Here is a 21,215-nt window from a genome sequence, read left to right as displayed (position 1 = left end):
CTGATTCAATTATTCATAATTCAGATACAATGCGTCTACTCGCATTTTATTTAATATTAACTGGGATTCAGCAGCTTCATGTGTATTTTCAGAAGTATAAATCCTGGAATTTTGCACAGTTTTTTAGAGCAAAAAATAAATAAATAAATAAAATGAAGCTGCATTTTATTTCTTGCGATATCCAGAATTCTAGTATTTTGATTTGCAGAATCTTCCATCTGTGTAAGTATCTATTCTGATGATGCTAGATTCATGAATTAAAATGGCATAATTTTGATTGCTTATAGGTATCAGCTCCAGAATAATTAAAACTCATTGAACCAAATCTATTTTAATCTTTGTATACTTAAATTTTCTAGAGCAAAATACAAGGGGTGTTCCAATGAAAAGGTACGAAACGTCGTTACAACGTAACCGTTAACATATTTGCATTTGCCACTATGGGAGAACGTAGCGAGACATCTTGGGATGCGATTGATGTCTCCGGCGTAGATCGGAGCATGCGAGAGCGCCCTCATGCGCAGGAGAGAGTAGAGGCTGTTATAAAGAGCGCCGTCCAATTGACGTGGCAGTTTCATACCACCAAGAGGAGGAAACAGTCAAAGCCAGTATAACTCTTACAATGCCTCGGTCAACAACCGCCAGGACCGCAGGTAGCCCATCAAGGGTGGGAACTCCGTTGACATTGCAAGAAAGACGTGGCAGTGCATGTGAAGACAGGGTGGCGTTCCCATTGCAAAATTCGACGATTGAGGAGCAGCGCGGTGTTATCCGATTTCTAACAGCGGAAGATGTTACACCGGCCTCTATTCATCGCAGGATGGGCACCGTATACGGGGAAGACTGTGTCAGACAAGTCAATGAGAAAATGAAATACCCGTTTTCGTGCAGGCCGTGAGAGTTTGGTTGATGATCAGAGACCAGGCCAGGATAATACAGACATCACGGCCGATCTCATCGACAAGTTAGACGACCTAGTGAGAAGTGACATTGCGAATGTTGGCTGTGAAGCTGGATGTCAACGTTGGAACAGTTTGAACAATTGTTCACGACAGGTTGCGTTATCGGAAAGTGTGCGCACAGTAGGTTCCAAAGCAGTTGACCGACCAGCACAAGCAACTGCGTATGGGGCTAGCACTTCAAAATCTGTTTCGGTATCATGGAGATCCCGCTTTTTTGGAGTGGATTGTCACAGGTGAGGAGAGCTGGTGTCATTCATATGAGCCAGAGACAAAGCGGGATAGCATGCAGTTGAAGCATACATCGTCACTTCCTCCTAAAAAAGTTCAAAGCCGTGGCGTCAGCAGGCAAGGTGTTGCTCATCATTTTTTTCGACGTCCAAAGTCCGCTACTTGTTGAATTCCTCGAGCACAGAAGAACCACTGACTACGATGTATACTGTGAGACACTCTGACGACTACACAGGTCCATCAAGAACAAAAGACGGGCTACTCACGGAGGGTGTGGTTCAGCTCCATGATAACGCGCGTCAACAGTCTCCAGGATCACACACTCGGAATTGATCAAGTTCAGGTAGGAGCAGCTCGACCATCCGCCCATGCAGTCCGGACATGTCTCCTGCGATTTTCATCTGTTTGGTTCCCTGAAAAGGAAGCGCTTCAACTCGGACGGTGAACACAAGGACGCTGTGAAGGACTGAGTGTCGTCACGGCCATAGAAATTCTGGGAACAAGAAAGCCTACGGCTCGTTAATCAATGGGATCATTGTGCTCTGGCCTATGGTGTATACTTTGAATAAAGTCTTCATTTATATCCACAGTACTGTTTCGTACTTTTTCATTTGAACACCCCTTGTATTATCTCGTCCAATTCTGACATCTGACATCTTAGTTTCAATTCAATATTATCTTGATTTTAATCTTGCCAGAATTAATTAATCAAAATAATGCTTATTAATGAATGTGCTCTAAAGTTGTTTAATAATGTGCATCAATATTGAATTTATTTGTGTTTCTTTAAAGATATTTTTTTAATGTTTAGTTCTTTTATATGCATTAAAAGATAAAGAAATCACTTCCACTTTTATGAAATATATATATAACTTCAATACTTCTTATATGTTTCAGTTCTATTTTTTAAAAAAATTACTTAATTTTAAAGCAATTATTTCGAAATTTTCAGAATTATATTGCATTTTTAAATTATATTTTAATATAGTATTGAAGATGTAATTATTAATTCAATTTCTTTGTCTTTATCACATAGCTTTCACATCTGTGTAATTAAGACATAATATATGTGTCAGTGCATGCATATATGTGTTGTGTATTTTTTTCTCTGTTTTAAAGCTCATTTCTACATAAAATGCTTATATTTTTCAGATATTTGAAAAATTCAGACAGAGTTGGTACTGCTTTGATTGGTCCCGAAAACAATTATACAAAATCAGAAGATAGTAGCTGGAACATAGAAACGAATGAACTGTAAATTATGTAGATATGTTTTTAATGTGTATAAAATAAATCGTTTTCCCATCTAATGTCATTGATTTTAAAATCTCGCCATCATGCAATAAAATTTTGAAATGGATCTTAAAATAATTTTCAGTATGGTATGATATTTAGTACATTTTAAGATATTTATTATTCTATAAGTAATTTTAATTTTATATAATATACAATTAAAAATCTTTTGCACATACAAGAATTGGGATTTATACAATGAATGATTTCAGAAAATTTCTGAATCTAGTGCAAAAGAGCATAATTGTAGAAAATTAAAATGTGCGCGATGCATACTTAAATAATCTCTCTTATATAAATTACTATATAAAGTTCAAATCGTCTATTAATATAGTGCTTTGTGTGTACTTATCTTTTCACAATTAATCGCCAAAAGCGGCTGTTTTTCTATAAATAAGAGGAAAGGTTGTAACATACTATTTTACAAATACATTTAGAAAAGGAAGCGATCTGTTTCCACTTGCTTATTGAATTAGTATGGATTTCCTCTAGTTTTCATCTTGAAGGAAATTAATTAAAAAATAATTTAAAGAATTTTCACTTAGATATATAATTATCATTCTAAACTTATTACATTTAGAATTCTTCCGGTGATTTACAAAATTTATTATGATACTACTCTTATTAAATTAAGTAATGCTACTTTATTAAAAATGGAAGTATCCGGCTTGAACGACCATACAGCTTTCAGCTAAAATAGAATTCCCTCAATACTGGTAACTCTGATATTAGTAAAGAAGAAAAATCGCAATACAAATTACGAAAATCGACGATTGATGTAAATAGTTCTTATCAAAATTTATCTCTTTCATTGGATAAACTAAAATAATAATAAAAAAAAAACCTTACAATTCTTTTACTTTAAAATCAGCAGCCAATTGCTCACCGACCATGTTAATAATATTAATTTAGTTAAGTCAAGTAACTTTGATCTGTTGCATTTTAAAACAACAAATGAAAATGTCATTTTAATTATACTTCCATAATAAATAGATTTTACCGATTGATTAGCTATGCTTGTTTAGAGACAAAAATAATTGACAAGTAAAATTTGACTAAATCGATCCAGCAATTGTTAAGAGTAGACGCCGCATTGATAATTTATTTTACAATTCCTCTCGAAAGTGGAGAATAGGGTTAAAGTTGGAGAGGTTCGATTATGATGTCGGACCTTTTTTGTATTTTAAAGATTTTATTGATTCTCCGCTTCGGGAGTTTGTTTGAGCCTTGCCTTTCGGCGTGCTGCTTCGTCGATGATGTTACAAAGACTGATGGTTTTTTACACATACCGCTAGAGGGCGTTACAAGTGAGAGGCGGGGCAACATGCTTACGTAACAAAAGTAATCATTGATGACTTATCTACGAATCGTGATATCTTTCATATGAAATAAAAATTAATGAAATGTGTGTAATAATGAGGCAGGAGGACTCTCCCAGTTAGAATATATAATGAAGTAATGTGTTTTCCAGGAATCCCTTGACATAAGAATTTATTTCACTTCCTAATTAGATGACACATCTTGTTTTGGACATTTATTGTCATTTTGATTCTTATCATAATATAAGGAGCATTTGAGATATCGAAGCGCTTCTAAATGATTTTTGCATTTTTAAGTGCTTAATTCGGTCACTTAAATGCAGACTTAAAACTAAAAATTCAGTTATTTGATGAACGTGTCAGATGCATCATTGTATGCAAAGGATTTAATGATTAGCTTTCATACAAAGTAATTTTTTATTGTGTGATTGGAAAAATGACTGAGGCTAAAAGATTTTAATGCAGAATTTCTCCATTAAGAATTACAGTGAAATAATGGGGGTGGGGGTTCAGTTTTTCTTGAAAGAGACTGGAAGATGGCGTGCGACCATTGATGAATATATTTAGAGTTCATAAACTTTCCTCTGGCAAAAGTTGGCGAAGAACAGTAATTAAGACTGGTCGACTAGCTCATTGATTTTCCTTTTATTTTAAACTAGCCCCTTTGGCGACCAGCTAATCCAACCGAATTTTTAGTTATGTGAAATTTTCATTCTGTCTGTACCCTCAGAAACATGTAAATGTTATAATTTTTAAAAAAAAACTGATTTAAATATATCAAATTTGGTATGGAATTCTGTAACTATAAGTGCAGTTTTGTGTCAAACCTTTGTTTTAATCTGTTGAAGAAAAAAACGTGTCTAAAGCACAAATTCGATTTTCGAACATTATTAACAGCAAGCCAGCATTATTAATAGCCAATAGTTGTCCAAGGAGTTCACGTTATATTCAATAAAAATGTTAAATTCACATCAAAGTTTGATATTTTGTAACTATTGAGAGCCTATGTCATGCAAAACCTTTTCTGCGATAACACCTTTACTATAGAGTATGCGTGAAAGACTTGAGGACATCACTCCAGTTGGTTTTGCCATTTATATATCTCAGAAACTCCCTGAATATCTCGGTTTACGAGGTTATTTTTTTTCTCCATTTTCCATCAGTTTTTATTCCTTCAAACATTTCTGAAACATTCATTTATTTTTAAAGAAAAATGTAAAGGGAGAAAATTCTGCGAACCAGACCGACAGAGAGACCCTGGACAAAAATATTCCGACTGCTTAGCACTATGATATACGTCGAAATACATTTTGAGGCCCCTTGCAGATCTCGAGTCACAAGGCAACCGTCTGCGCGGAAAACCACCATTGGGCGCAATATTGCCAAACCCAACAATAACCTGCAATGTTTCATTGGAGTTTTTTGTATTCGTCTGTTATCTTTCACTCGCCTCCTTTTTTTCCCGAAAAGGTAAAAGGCAAATATTATGTGAACAAACATTTGCGGTCAGAAAGACTGCAATCTGCGTCGAACAGACGTTCAGGCTCATTGAAGCACGAGGCATTCGTCTCCAGTGCCCATGTGGGGAAAAAAAAAAAGTAATATCTTGTACTGATAGGGGAAATCTAGGAATTTTTTTTACTTTTCTATGAGTAGGAGCAAATGCAATTTTATTAATAATCCAATCAAAATGTACTTTCTGAAAAAAAAATGAATGATAGTAATTTTATTGATTTAAGTTGTTAGGCTGGCTATTCAAAACACACCATCAAATTTGCACTCTGATACATTTCCAAACGAATGAAAGTTTAAATATCGTTTTTCTTAATTTAAATTTTAAAAAAAAACTATTAATCTGAGACGAAAAAAGATAAAAATGTTTAGGTATCAAAAATACTTATACAATTGACTTACAAAATTTGATTATAGTAGTTTCGCATCAGAAGTAAATTTTAAAAATCTGTTCTTTTGGATTTTTTTCATGTTTTAATATTTGAAGGAATTTTTTGAAATTCCATTTATATATAGGAAGGAATGACTGATAAAAATTTCACATAAATATCTGAATTATTTCTCAAAAAATTAAACTTTGTTTTAAAAAAATAAGATTAGCTGAAAATGCTTATGAGTGTTTTTTTTTCAATATCTCATGCTCGAAATTTAAAGAGAGGAAGTATTTGAATCGTCAAAAACATCACGCTTGAGATTTTGATGAATATTCACGTTTCAAACCTTTCCGAATCAGAAAAGCAAATTTTTAGAATTATCCCTGTGTGTGTGTGTGTGTGTGTGTGTGTGTGTGTGTGTGTGTGTGTGTGTGTGTGTGTGTGTGTGTGTGTGTGTGTGTGGATACGATAACTCAAAAACATTTTGAGCAAGAAGGATGAATTTTTTTTAAAAAAATTATAACATATTTATAAATTTTATCCAATTTTCTATAAATCCATTCATGAAGTCTATCTGTCCAGCTGTCCAAGTACAAGAGAACATGATAACTACAAAATGTAAAGAGCTAGATGCATAAAATTTGGAACACATGTTTAGCAATTAAAAGGCCGATCCTATCAAATTTGGAACTAAACCTACAAAGGGTTGATCGTCTGTCTGTCTGCCTGCACTCTAGCATTTATGTAAATGAAATTACTTTAAAAAAACATATGGTTTAAATATATAAATTTTGTATGTTATCTTGTGATTGCATTTGACATTCAGTGCCAAATTTTCATTCTAAACGCTCGGAGAAAAAGGCGCCTACAAAATGTTTTCGATTTTCTGGTGCTTGAGTATTTATAGCCTGCCAGCAATTAATTGTGAAAAATCGAATGCTAGACTCACGTAAAAGATCGATAAATTCATTATTAGTGTTTACTAAAGACATATGTTTAACATTTTGCATTTTAAAAAATAATACGATGCGTAATTTTTCACTTAATACAATTACTTGTTTATTGCTCCGAGATCTATATATAGTATAAACTGAAGTCTCCTGAAAGCGTCTGTATGTTGAAACCCTAAAAACTCGAGAAATACTTAACTAATTTTGGAGATAACTGTACCATTTGTAGGGCATTTATTGGGGAAAGCTTTAGTATATTGAAGTCATATCAAAATAAAAAAAGTTTTATAATTACGATTTTAATTATTTTCCTACTAAGATTCGCGCATGCGTAAAGCAGCAGTATCTGTGCTTTGCACTTATCCGCGCGTGAGTGGAAATCTCAAACTTCACATGTACAAATAGAGAGAGAGCTGTGGTATTCATATGCGATACATTTCGTTGTTTACGTCTGATTTTAAACAGAAATTCAAATCACATTATCCCCAAAAGAAGGAAATTCAACCTTGGCCGGAGCACATTAAATGCCAAAACGCTTCGCTTGTTGCGTGATAATGAAAATGTATATGAAAGAAACTTTAGGTTAACGAATATCAGAGAAAGAATGTTCACACTTTCTTCAAAGGAGAATCTTAGAGGAAAGGAGAATCTGAGCGAAGTAACCGCCTCTCTTTAAATCGCAGAGACAAAATGAATCTCGACTGTCTGCTGACAGAGAAAGACGTTTAAATTTGAGACACAGGAGAAGTGAAAGAACAAACATTCCTGATATTTGGTCCGAAAAGGAGTACTCTGCTCAGGATTTCGATCCATGTGTGGATTACAGAAATGATGCCTCGGTTTCAATAAGAGCAATGTCTATAGTCTGTCGATATTGTTCAGATTTAGGAACAGCTTTGATATGCAGTCATTTTCGCAAAAAATAATAATAATAATTTATCGCCAAATTTTAGCGAAATGGCCAAATGTGGCGAAAATAGCAGCAACAGGGTAAAGGTAGCAAAAGTGACGCCGAGAAATTACCAAACTTGCAAGTCGCAAAATGACAATGTAACAAACCTTAGCTCAGCTTTAAAATGGAAAGCTGAATCAAAAGTTATGTGTTGTTTACAAGGGAAAATTTAAACCATTTTAGTAGTCCAAATATGGAACAGCATTGATATATAATCATTTTCACCCGAAAAGTTTATCGCTAAATTTTAGAGAAATGGCTGAATGCGGCGCGAACGGCAGCAATAGCGTTTCTAATCTAAAGGTTCCGAGGAACGCTGCAGCAAATCAACGGAAATATAGAAAAAAAAGTCAATAAAAGCAGTAAAATGAAATGCATGCAAAAATTTTTTATCGAAAATAATGAAAGTAAGCAGAAGTATGTGCAGCAGGAAAAAATCAAGGGAAATGAACAGGAAAGATCGAAATACAGTAGCATACAGTAACATAAAAAAATGGCGGCCATGTAACGCCAAACAAAGCTCCACCGAAAAATTGCCTACCTCGCAACGCGCCAAATGACTGTATGTCAAAGCTTAACCCTAAATATTTATGAATATGTGCTATAAAAATTGTTTTGTAGTTATTTTTGATGATTTCTAAATATGTTTTTGATCCCGCATGACATTCCCATGCCATATCGGGTGGAGGCTAGACTTAAGTCTAAAGCTAATTTTTCCTCTTAGCGGCCGTATTCACCAACCGTTGTTAAACATCAGCTGATGATTAAACGCTGATCAGCAGTCAAATCGGTATTCACCACACCAAATCGGTTGACGATTTCCCCCTGTTTTGCCCCATTTTTTGATTCACGGACTTCCGATGATCAAATTTGATCAACGGTTTTCCGCATGCGCAGTTCTCAAGAAGGACAACTGTTACATTAGTTTTCAAGCAAACATGGAGGATTTAGATACATTGGAATTATTGCAGTTGATATCAGATTGGAGGTGAATAATTTACACTGACAGAGTTTCTGATGTGGATTTGTTAGATGAATGTGATTTTGTTTCCAATGCATTTTATCTTTGAGAAGGAGAAATTAAGCACCAATATCTTACGATACAGTGCTGTAACTACTGAAGAGAAATAGTGTATTGCCTTACGTTTTTTTGCTTCAGGAAGTCATCAACAAATAATTGGGGATTTCAATCAAACTAGTCAGTCATCATGTTGCCGGGCTATAAATGAAGTATCTAGATGTATAGCTGAAATGAGGCCAAGATTCATTTAAATACCAAATAATGAATCTGAGCGACTTGAGGTATGTTTACATTTATCCCTTTTACATCGTTCATATAGGAATCCCTTTTTATTGTTATTATATCCGAGTTGATTTTTGATTATTATTTTCTGGAATTAAAATTAGAATCTGTCATTTGTATAATTCCGTGAACATTCAAATTTTTGAAGCAAAGGAATTATAATTAAAAGAATTTTCTAAACTTATTAATACCTTTTAGAAAACTCATCAAGTTTAGTACGATTATACTGTTTTTTGTCAATACTGTTTTACAGTTTTTTGTTCCTTAAAATGCTTCCATTAAAAACATTTTATTGCATATTTTCTATTTGGTTAATCTAATGACTTGCTAATAAAATAAGTTATTTCATATCTATACATATTCATATCATTTGTGTAGTCTTATAGTTTTTTTAATTCTGTTATTATGGCGATATAAGTTATTAAAAATTGATAATGTATGTATGTAATATTTTTTCAAATCATTTTTAATTAACTTTTAATATTACTTTTATCACTAGAATTCATCTGTAACAGTTTTTGCATTTGTTATGCTATAAGAAAATTTTCCCATTCTTTACATAGACAGTGTACATGTTAATCAATTTTAACCTTGCTCCTTTTATTTTCCAATTTTGTAAATCTGTAAAAATATAATAAAGAATTCAAGTATTAAAGATTATTTGCAATATAAACTTAACAATTTAATTATGCTTTATTCCATATTGAAAAAATCTTATTCTTCTACCCCTACCATTATACCACTGTATATCAAAGATTATGGCAGATTTTTGTATGAATAAAGCAAGAAGGGTTTTTGAGAAACAACCACCTAAATAATAAATATGTTTTCGTTGAACAAATAATATTTTAAGATTAGGAAAAAAAATATTCTTTCTGTAGAATATTTTCCAAAGTTATCTGAAATCACTTACAAATATTTTAGAATGCACATTTCTAGTGATTGAGAATAGAATATCTTATGTCTTTTTTTATATATATATTAAAAAGTTTTAAAAAGTACTGTATAAATGAATTCTAAATTTAGTTACAAAAAATGGAATTTTTGACTTATATCAAATATTATAATATTTAAAATATTTAATATTATAATCAAATAAATTATAATATTTGTGTTTTTACTATCAATTTTTAAGTATGTCATGTAAGTATTATTGTTAAATTAGCAATTTTTTTCATTATTTATTTATAATATAATAATTAATTCTTATTTCACATTTCTCAGATTAAAGACTTGCAAAGATATGGAAGAAATAAGGAACAGCCTTTTCCTCCTGAAAAAAAAAAAAAAAAAGAAAGAAAAGAAAGAAAGAAATAAAAGCAACAAACAAAAAAATCTTTTTCATCTGTCTGGTGATGATTATACAGGATTGCTTTTTGTATTTTTGAAACTTTCCTGTATGACTCATTTCCATGATTGTACACTGTTTTCACATAAGTATATAAGTTTTTTTTTTTTTTTTTTAGTAAATTGATTTTTTATTTTATTATTTATTTTATAGAAAAAGAATTATTGCAGTTTTTATTATGATTAATAATTAGAAATTACTTTTGTTACTTATAAATTGTGTGATATAATAATGTGCTTAGTCACTCAATATAGCTAATCTCTTTTACAATATCAGTTTACTTCAGCTTTAATCTTCAACAATGTGTATAAAATTAACATTTTTTAAAGAAATCAAATTTTGACCTTTGTTATCTGCTGAAAATGATTCCCAATTTTTATTAATGTTTTCCTTCTCATTACATAACAAATTTTAACATTATTTCTAATGTATTCTCTACCTGATTATTTTTTGAATTTATCTGTATAGAAATGACTAAATAATTCCTTATTCCCATCTTTGAAAATCAAATGTATTTTTAATTTGATGTTCTTTTTATGATTTGTAGAAAATGACATGCATGTATGGCTCATATCAGTGTAGTTATTTTTTAGTGGTTTTATGTGCTCATTATCTTATTACAATATGTATATGTATTAGAGAAATAAAAAGACACATATAGAAGAATTTTGTATTAAGAATCAGCATTAATGTTGCACCTCTATTGACACTTTCTTGTAATTCTTGTAGAAGAATTTTGAATTAATACTCAGCATGAATGTTATATTTTAAAGTACCTTTAATGGAACTTTGTTTTAATGCTTGTAGAAGCTGTAACTTCTCTGTCAGAATTTTCTTTTGTAATTCATATATGTTACTTTTCAAGTCAAATTTGAATAAAATAGATTTTTGTATACAGAAGTCCTTTTTTAATTTTGCATATTTTAAGACATTCTGAGAAGTGTGTGAAAAACAAAGAAAATAGATTAATTGGGATTTGAAAATTTTGGAATTTGAAAAACAAGTATAGATAATAACTTATCCGAGTTAATTCAAATTTCTACAAATTATGATGCAAATATAAAATTTTAAAAAAGAGGTTTTTATTTTAAAAATTCAACTTAACTTAACTGACAGTTTAATGTAACCTATTAGAATAATATTTAAGATGATTTCAAGAAAAAAAATTTTGTGAAAAATTTTTTTACTTTTTTGAAACATTTCAATTTGGATCATCTTTCATCAAATTTAAATATAGAAAGAGATTCCTTGTTTAAATACACAAGATCCTGAGTTGAAAAATTTGACAATTAAACAAAGAAAATTATGCTGACTTAACAGTATTTAGTTAGATGTTGTGCTCATAGGTTTATGATTTCAGGAAGTAATGATTGTCATGAAGATATGAATAATTAAAAACATCATTGGAAATTAATATAATAAAGTGACAGATATTATTCAAGTATGAGTAGGAACTAAATGTTAAAATATCAAAAAATTAATAACTTTTTTGGTACAAAATCCTGGGAATAAAAAAAAAGAAAAAGGCAAAAACTTGTTGAAACAAATGGAATTTCACATTTACTTGAAAGAATTAAAATATCATTACTAGTTTCTGACAGGCTAATCAAGTTAACCTGTGTTGCTTTTTGATTAAGTTTGAATCATCAAGCAGAAAGTGTTAAAAAATGTATTGTTAATTGTAGATGTTTTGCCACTCAATTTATTTGAACAAAAGTGAATGCTTATGATTTGCAAATTAATCATTTATTTCATTCAGGGATATCGATTCTAAAATAAGTATGGTTTTCATCAATATTTACATTATTTTTATACTGATTTGTAATGTCAAGTACATGTTGTCAAGCTAACAATTAGCCCATTCAAATTTAAAGAGTTGTTAAATTCATTGTTTACAAAAAGTTTTAGATATGAGGTATAAATGAGCTTCTTCACTTCCACAATAACTATATACTATACAAATTTATTGCATGAATATTTATTTTGGTGAAATAGCTGTTGGTCTTCAATATTCATATACAATTTTCACTGACTTTTGTTTATAATTTGAATCTTCTGATTTGCAGCATATATTCTGACATTTATAACTATAAATTTATATCTTTTTTAACAAAATATATGTAAAAATTTAATATTCTGATAGTTAATAAAAGAAAATTTTTCCATATTCGCTTTTCGATAGAAATAAAAGCATACCACAGAATAAGTATTTTTTACTTTTATTCAGCTTTGAAGGAAAAAAATTATCTCAAAAACTACTGAATATGTAGACAGCTAATACATATTTAAATATTGACACCAAAAACAATCTTAGTATTTTTTTAAAATATAATATATTGTGGAAGTTTAAAACCTATTTGTTTAAAAATAAATGCTGAAAGTCTAATAACAATCTTAAAGAGAAGTTTGTAATATATGCTATAAACTTCATGCAAACAATTATATGGGATTGCCAGAGATAACATTGCTTTTCATTACAATTTAAATAACCTTTGGAAATTGAAATATTTTGTGTAAATGAAAATTATTTACTAATATGAAAGTCATAATACTTGTAAGCAAGATTTTATACACTACATTTCCTCCTCTTTTATTATATTAAAAATACAGGATACTACAATTTTTGTTAAATTCATTGTTTAGAAGAAACTTCAATGAACTCCTCACTTGCGAAATCAGTTTGCAGCAGTTTGTTATTTCTATTGTTTATGTATATACTCTATAATTATATAAAAAAATGTTTAAATATTTCCATAAGTAAATTAACTAATTTAACATTAATATGCATTTTTTTCAAAAATTTAATTCAGATAGACCTTTTGTAAAAGTTTAATTCATTGGAAAACTATTCAAAGCACAGCTAATATGCATATTCTCAATTCAAAAGAGAGCAAATGCTCAAATGTTTTATTACATAATAATACAGTGGAAATTTAAAATATACTTGGTTAATAATGTATAGTCAGAGAAACAATCCTACGAAAAGCTATAATATCATGTAAGCAAATCGGTGAGATTGTCACTAGGCAATATCACGTTTGTTTTCTCGTTTGATCTTACCACATTCCTTGTACACATCTGGGAAAGAAACAAAATAACAACAAAAACACGAAACAGCGCCACCCATCAGCTGATAATCATGTGATATATATAGACCAATGAAGATCCATTTCCGGTTGAAAAAGGCAGATAAAGCTGCTTGTCGTAACCTTGATGCTTAGTCGTAAAATTAACGTTCGTGAATACCAATGATCATTGGTTGATGATTTGTCGTTGATCATGGGTTGAACGATCCGATGTTTAGCAACCGGTTTGGTGAATACGGCCGTAGATGTTATGTTTACATGTGCAGGTAATGCTAATATATATATATATATAATAATTAAAAAAAAAACTAAACTAAACTAAATATTAAATAAATAAAAAGTAAAACATTAAAATGATGCATTATCATGAGCAGTGCCTGAGAGGAGACATTCGAGGGAACAGATTAATATGCTGGTGCCGGTTTTCTTTTCTATATCATGTAGAACATAGCTATTATCTATATAATTTAAAAAAAAGGAAGAAAGAAAGGAAAGAAAAAGAAGAAGAAAGAGACAAACACATTCTTTCCTTAATATCTCAATTTTATGCGGGGGAAGGAGGATAACATCTTTATGAGGGGGTATACGAGAAAGCTCTGAGGAGGCCATTCCCCCTGATAATCAGATTTCAAAAACCGAAAAATAATGTTCCACTGTAAAAACGTTGTTGCATGATTTCCATTGTAATTAAAATGGTTGGTTTGAAAAATTAAATTTTAAAAAAAGCCCTTTTTCTTTACCCTTTGATTCTCTAAAAATATTGAAGAGTAGGACTTGCTTGATAACAATAGTTGAGAAACGTTGATTCAAGTTCGGGTTTGATAATTGAGACAAAATGTTAACTTCAAATCAAATTTTCATCAATTTTTTTTTTAAATTGATCATTCTAATACTATTTCAAATTATAGAGGAATATTTCATTTTTCGATACTTGCATTCTGCATAGTAAAAAAGTTCTTATTAGCCTTTTTTTTTAACGTTTTTTTTTTATTATCTTTTAAGAAAGCTCAATTTTTCAAGAAATAGTACAGAAATTTATCTCAAGTTTTTATTAAATATTTTTTTATTTATTTATTATGTATGCACTGAAATAAAATTTGAAAAATTCATTCCAATTTTAAAAATTAAAATTAGTGCTCTTTCCGCATCAACACTTTTTAAAAATTTACATCTGACCTAATAACGCTATCACTAAGTTTTACAGCTCATTGTATTAGTATTTTTAATATGCACATTTTAAACCAGATTTAAAGTGTATTAGAGTAAATACAGAGGATCTTCTCTATCCTTCAGCATGATTTTTTCATTATGCAGCCTGCCAACAGCCTAACGAATGAGCAGAAAAGGAATAAATTCAGTACAGAAGTCTTATAATTTTTATCATTATTATTTTAGTTCACCGCATCAAGTCACCAGGTTCATTTGTAATGAAAATTTCTCTCAAATTTTCATTGCAAATTATAAAGTTGAAGAGCGTATCTAATCTATTAATTTCCACCAATAAGTTTTAATAAAAAGTGTACTTTAAATATCGCTCGCAATCGAACACAATATATAACGTCTTAATTTTATTATTAAGTTAATTTTTATCCATTTTTAATTAAAAGTTAAATTTTATCAATTTAACTTTTTTTGTGTATGGGGGGACTCATACTTTTTATAAATATTTAAAGCTACAAAATTTAAAATCTCCAATTCGGTACTTTGAAGGGTCTTAAAATTATAATATTTGGAAACAATAATTTAAACACTCGTTAGTATTTTGTAATAGCATGCTGAAATAACCAGTAATTTTATTAATGAAGCAGAACACCAGAAATCGAAAGAAGAAACGGAAATGCTATGCGGAGTGAATTCTACTTGAGTAACAGAATTGATTTTGCAGAAGCATTTCAACTCAACCCGGTCAATAATTATATGGTGGCAATTCCTTAGCATCGAAAAGCGGCTGGGGAACGAAGTTTTTGATTAAATTCGGGATCCATTAACATCTCCAAGTAAGTAATGTGAATTTATATGAATTTCTCCCCGTTGTTAAATTTTTACTTGATTTAAAAATTGATGATACAATTTTGATTGAGTATGCGTTTATTCTTTTATGACCGTACTATGATCCATATTACATGCATATCTCGTGCCAATAAATGTAGTAAGATCATAATATAAAATGTCTTTATTAATAATCTTACTACATAAATATATGTATATATATTAATAGATACACTTGAAATAGTTCAGTGCATTAAAAATATTTGACTTTTACTTGTCCTCACACTAACTGGATGTTTATGACTCTCTTGCTTGGAAATTCTAAGAAATATGAAAGTTTACACCTGTGTTGACCTATGTCTTCACAGGAAAGCTAAAAAAAAATTATAATAGCAGAAATCACTGAAACAGTGTATTTCATTTTTTAATGGTTAGGTCCAAATTGACTTTTGTTTATGTATGCAAAATCATAGCGTTATAGCTATGATATCGTACAAGCATGAGTAGCGGAAAGTCATAGATCTCGCTATTGATAATTCAGATGCGTCAGGTAATGGTGAAATTTTGGAAATTCATCGCGATACAGAATCGCATCAAAACGCAGATTCTGAATTCCGAGTCATTTCCAGCGTATGAAAAATATAGCGAATCCTTATATAAAATGCGTTTTCTTATAATTTGAATAAATTGTTATAGAACTTATTTTATTCTGTATGAGGAATGATAAATGTTTATTTAGTTAGTACGTAAAAATGAAAGAAATTCATTGCATTATCAAGATTGTATGTTTCAGCTTTTGCCAAAAAATTTCATTAACACAAGAATGGAATGGGGGGAGGGATGAAGATATGGGAAAAAGAGGCAATTTGGTTTATGCTTATTAAGAGTCGCAATTGCATTTTAAATAGTACATATTTGCATGAAACAGTGTTCATATACTTAAACCATGTTTAGTTTTATACAAATAGGCAATAAGATAAGGAGTAATTGCCTGACAATTTGAAATCAAAATGGTCACCTGTATGTACTAATGTTCAAAAACTGGATATGTGCACTGAGATGTTAAAGAAAATATTTGTACTCATGGTACAATAGTGTAAAGAAAGTTTCTTAATTGTGCGATGAAAGAGCTTTTAGCTTTTCTTGTTTACTGCTGGCTTGGATTGTTATACAGTTATGCTATAATTCAAAAATTTTGTATTCTGTATATTTTTATAAAATAGGTGAGTTTTATTGGTAATTAATATTAATATACCCTGTGTTTATTCACATCTGGGGGCTAAGTATTTGTCATATTCTGTTATGTACACTGAATCTTATTTTTTTGCATATGGTTTACACTTATGTTCTCAGAATTCGTTATCATATTTTTTGTTTTCATAAATTGTCTAAAATATTGACTTGTAGTAATTGTTTAATAAGTCAAACTATTTTGTTGAAATTACAAATCCATGATTGAACTTCAAATGCATATAGAAAAAGGGGAAATTAGTTTTTTCCCCAAAATTTTCAGTGCTTTGAAAATATGTAAATATTTATAAAGCAATTTTCACTAGATGCTAACTATTGCTGTGCAAAATATCATGCCTACATCCAAAAAATCATGCTGACTGTGACAATGGCTAATAGTTCTCACTGAGACAACTATTTACCATTGTCCCAATCGTGTCATAGCTTATCACTTTAGGACCGTAATAGAAAGACAACTATTGCATATAAAAGTTGACCTCATGTGAATATTGCTTAAGAATGATAGCAAATCCGTTGAGTGCTGTGAAATTGGAATGTAAACTGGTTTGAATTTTAAAAACAATTAACCCTTGTATGATTATATTCAAAGTAGTTGACCCTAGCTTTTGGTATTTCATATTGTATTGGTTTAGATGCCTGAAAGGTGCATGTATATTACTACATAAAATTAGTTTTATTAATTGATCAGGCCCATATAGGATGTGTGACAAATTACAGTTGAGATTTTGTTGAACCGTATGCATATTATATTCAAGAAAGCAATTTATTTGAATAAGATTAAGAAAATGTACCCTCATGTTAACTCTGACTGTGTAATTTTTATAAAATCACTATTTGGATGTGATGATTTCAAATAAGTTCAAGTATTTATAGAAAATGGACTGCGGTTAATTGAAATGTCAAGGAGTTTGTAATATTTCTGAATAAATGTTTTATTGTGTAAATTGTATGATCTCTTAGTTTCATTTTATAATTTAAACTGATGTCACTCATTTGACCATGATTCAAAATTTCAAAGTCTGCCCAAAATAACCATTGTGTAACTTAAAAAAATTGATATTTAATATAGCTAGTGTGAATTTTTCTTTTAATTATTAATTTGTCTGTAAAATTATATGTTTATTGAAAACTGCACTTCATAGATATAACTAATTATTTGCTTTTATATCAATATATATGCTAATTCTTTTTTTCTTTTCTTTATAGAATGGGTAAAATTATGAAAATAGGGAAAGTAGTCCTTGTACTCAATGGACGATATGCTGGTAGAAAAGCAGTTGTTGTCAAAGTAAGTTTTATGACATATCAAAATTTTTGATCTTCTTTCTTGTTTTCGGATTGTATTTTGCTGATTAATTTTTCTTGGAACTACTAAGTCAATTAAAAAAATTGTAATGCTTATGTTTTAATATTAAGCTGCATTTGTGTATTAATCTCATTCTAGGAATTAATTGCCAAAGATACCCAAGTTTAATGTAATTTGCTGAGTTACATTAAATCGAATGTTCATCAGTGGCATGTAGTAATATGAAAGTATTCTAAATCAATAAAACTAAAAAATATAATATAGGTATGCTACTTACTGATATTTATGACACCTTGTTTTCGATTATATTAAGCTCCATTTTACCTAAGACACCAAAATGTTTGCATTGTAAACAAATTATTGCTGCTTATAGTGGGGGCTCTTTCAGTCTGCCAAAAAGGAGAAAAATCGTTAACAATCTAATAAAGAATACTAATAGGTTATCATACTTTATTTCCTTTAGAATAATAGCTTGGTGATTGTACAGTATGCATTAGTTCAGACGTTATTCTTCATATGTTGTGTATGACTTGATTAATGTTAGAGCTGTTTTGCATAACAGCTTATGCACCTAGCTTGTTTAAATATTAAATACAGTAAGATTTTTGTCATTCACTTTAGAAGTTTTCCAATTTCCTTGTGTGGTTTTATTATGTAAATGGAAAAACAAGTATGAGAAAATTTGTAAATATCTTTAAATTTTCAATTAATAATTAAGGCTATAATTTGATCTGATTGGATCAATTAGATTAATCAATAAATTTCATTAGATAGTTCATACCAAGTTAATTTTATCATCAATCATTTAAATAATTCTTAAAAAAATATTAAGTTTATATTTTTTGGAGAATCTCATCTTAGTTTTGATTTTGGATTTTTAGCATGTTTTTTTATAATTTGTGTCATTTGAAAACTTCCAAATTTAAATCTTATAATTGTTTTCCAGAATAATGATGAAGGTACTTCAGATAAACCTTACGGCCATGCTCTGGTTGCTGGTATTGATCGCTATCCACGAAAAGTGACCCGTCGCATGGGCAAGAAAAAATTGGAAAAAAGGAGTAAAATTAAGCCCTTTGTCAAAGTGTTGAACTATAATCATCTCATGCCAACAAGGTATGGTATTTAAAAATATAGAATCATGAGTTTTACTTCTTTTGCATTATTAAATTTCATGGTGATGTATAGAAAATTCATGTTTTTGTAGAATTTTGAAAGTTGATATTTATATATTTTCAGTAGTTGGAACTTTTCAATGTGATTAAATAGTGTTTTTGAATTATAACTATTTTTACATTACTTTTATTGTCAACTACTTTTAATAAATTTTACTGAAATATTTTAAATTAGGATTAAGTTTTTGTTATTTTGTTTTCTTTCTGAAAAGAGCAGTAGTAGTGTAAGCTTTATTTATTTTTTTTTAAATTTCAGTGTATTTTAACATCGTTATTTATTAGAGATTATGATTATTACTTGATTGTATTTCCATCTTTTTGTGTTCTTCTGAATTGTTTTTAAAAAAATTATAAATTTATGAAGCTAGTTGCAATTACGTTCTGAAGTTGGAATAATATTGGCTCTTAAATTTTAAGTTATTTTATATTGTTCATTATGTGCTATGCATATATCAAACATTGAAATCATTTATATTTATTTTATTATAACTAATATGCAACACCATCTTTATGCTTTAGTAAAGAATATAATTTATATTTCCAGGTACATGGTAGACATTGCATTTGATAAAAGCATTGTCAATAAAGAAGTTCTGAAAGACCCTGCTAAGAGGAGAAAAGCCAGGAGAGACGTCAAGGCTAAGTTTGAAGAAAGGTAATTAATATATTATTGATCTGGTTTTTTATTTTTTTTTACATGCCTTGAGTGTTATTTAGGTAAACTTTGTATTCTTGTTACTCACTTAGCTAATAGTCTTTCAAATATTCACCTATTTAAAAAGCTGGTGCTTAATAATTTGTTCATCAATATTTTGACTTTCCAAATTGATTATTAATCCTTGATTGTTGATATTTGGAATAAATATTGGATAAATTGAATCTTTTATGTACTCAGAATGCATTATAGGATGTTCTTTTTATTAATCACACATAGACGTCAAAGGTATCTATTAAACTTACAAACGTCATAAATATCTTCTTGCCCAGTTTAGATAACAATTGATCTGAGATGTATAAAAATTGGGCGATGCAACAAATAACTTATGTATATGTAACTAAAAATAACAATTTGTTGTGAATAAATATAATGTGTAAATGCATCAATTAATCAAGAATTTTTCTTTAAATTTACTTTAATTGGTGTAAAACAGATACTGAACCTTTTATAGATAACAAAGTAACTTAAAAAAAAGATCTATTTACATGTGTATGAATATTTATTCTAACGAAGTAATGTATTTATTATAAGCAATTCTAATTAGTTTCTGATCCTCTAAAGATATAAGACATTAAGGTTGCTTAGGTGTTGCAATAAAATTATTAGAATTCTTTTAATGGGAAGTTCAATTTTTTTTTCTTCAAAAATGCATTTTGATGCTCAGGTCTAAAATATACCAATTTTACATTATATACTATAATTTTGACTATTTTTAAAATTCTGTTTTCATTGTTAGTTATAATTGACTTGTAATTTTGAAATTTAAAATACTTATCATTATTTAATTAGCATTAGTGAATTTATAATATATATTAGTTTAAACTGATGATAGAAAACTCTTAAGTTTGATTCCTAGAGTGCTTAATGCATACTAGTAGATCTAAAGATGAATATTTCAAACATTGTCAGCTGCATGAAAGCACAGTACAATGCAGATTTTTTAATTTCAGCTGTGCTACTTTATTTAAAAGTGCACAGTTCGTTTGTAGGCAATCAGTACTAACAGTGTTATTTTAGTAGAGTAGGATAATTAGATTGTTGAAAGTGATAGCAAGTTAACTCAAAATAGATGTCTTGGGTGTTTTGAAACCTGTAGAAGTTGCTCTGCATTTTGTACATATCCTTCACTGATATTCTAATTGATGTTTTCAGTAATCTCTTATTTGATTTCTAGGTTAATACATATCTGTTTTAAAGTTTTAATTTGCCCTTGTACTTGTGTTCTTTGACTAAATACATATTACTTTTTTCTTTTTAGGTACAAGACTGGCAAGAGTCGTTGGTTTTTCCAGAAGCTAAGGTTCTAAGTTGTAATATATATTGAAAATAAAAAATGCTAAAAAAAAATGTTTATTGCCCATATTTTTTTTCTATTAAAATTGTAGTAGGAAATATAGTAGTGCATGAGAGATTTTTGTGATATCAGAGTTAACCTTTTGTATTTTTAAG

At 29.5% G+C, this 21,215-nt stretch overlaps 2 protein-coding genes across 2 annotated transcripts in view; both read left to right on the top strand.

The window, feature by feature from the left end:
* Positions 1–2,500, top strand: part of LOC129976300 (presequence protease, mitochondrial-like) — a 41,336-nt gene extending 38,836 nt beyond the window's left edge. The window contains exon 27 of the mRNA XM_056089796.1: positions 2,343–2,500. Within this exon, the coding sequence (XP_055945771.1) occupies positions 2,343–2,448 (106 nt within the window). The 3' untranslated portion in view covers positions 2,449–2,500. The remainder of the gene's footprint in view (positions 1–2,342) is intronic.
* A 12,685-nt stretch (positions 2,501–15,185) lies between these two features.
* On the top strand, positions 15,186–21,166 carry LOC129975043 (60S ribosomal protein L27-like). Its single transcript, XM_056087914.1, has 5 exons — positions 15,186–15,324; positions 17,774–17,855; positions 18,820–18,989; positions 19,593–19,703; positions 21,025–21,166. Exons 2-5 carry the CDS (start codon positions 17,775–17,777, stop codon positions 21,071–21,073), a joined length of 411 nt encoding a protein of 136 aa, XP_055943889.1. The 5' UTR covers positions 15,186–15,324; position 17,774; the 3' UTR covers positions 21,074–21,166.
* The last annotated feature ends 49 nt before the right edge of the window (positions 21,167–21,215 follow it).

Source organism: Argiope bruennichi, chromosome 7, assembly GCF_947563725.1.
Source record: "Argiope bruennichi chromosome 7, qqArgBrue1.1, whole genome shotgun sequence".
In the NCBI taxonomy this organism is placed as follows: domain Eukaryota; kingdom Metazoa; phylum Arthropoda; class Arachnida; order Araneae; family Araneidae; genus Argiope; species Argiope bruennichi.
The sequence above is the reverse complement of the archived record's forward strand: the minus strand, read 5'-3'. Positions and strand labels throughout refer to the sequence as shown.

Excerpts from the sequence above, each read along its gene's own strand:
- LOC129975043 (XM_056087914.1), top strand. The coding sequence starts at position 17,775 with ATGGGTAAAATTATGAAAATAGGGAAAGTAGTCCTTGTACTCAATGGA. Across the intron at positions 17,856-18,819 it reads GAAAAGCAGTTGTTGTCAAA|AATAATGATGAAGGTACTTC; the intron begins GTAAGTTTTATG and ends ATTGTTTTCCAG. Across the intron at positions 18,990-19,592 it reads AATCATCTCATGCCAACAAG|GTACATGGTAGACATTGCAT; the intron begins GTATGGTATTTA and ends TTATATTTCCAG.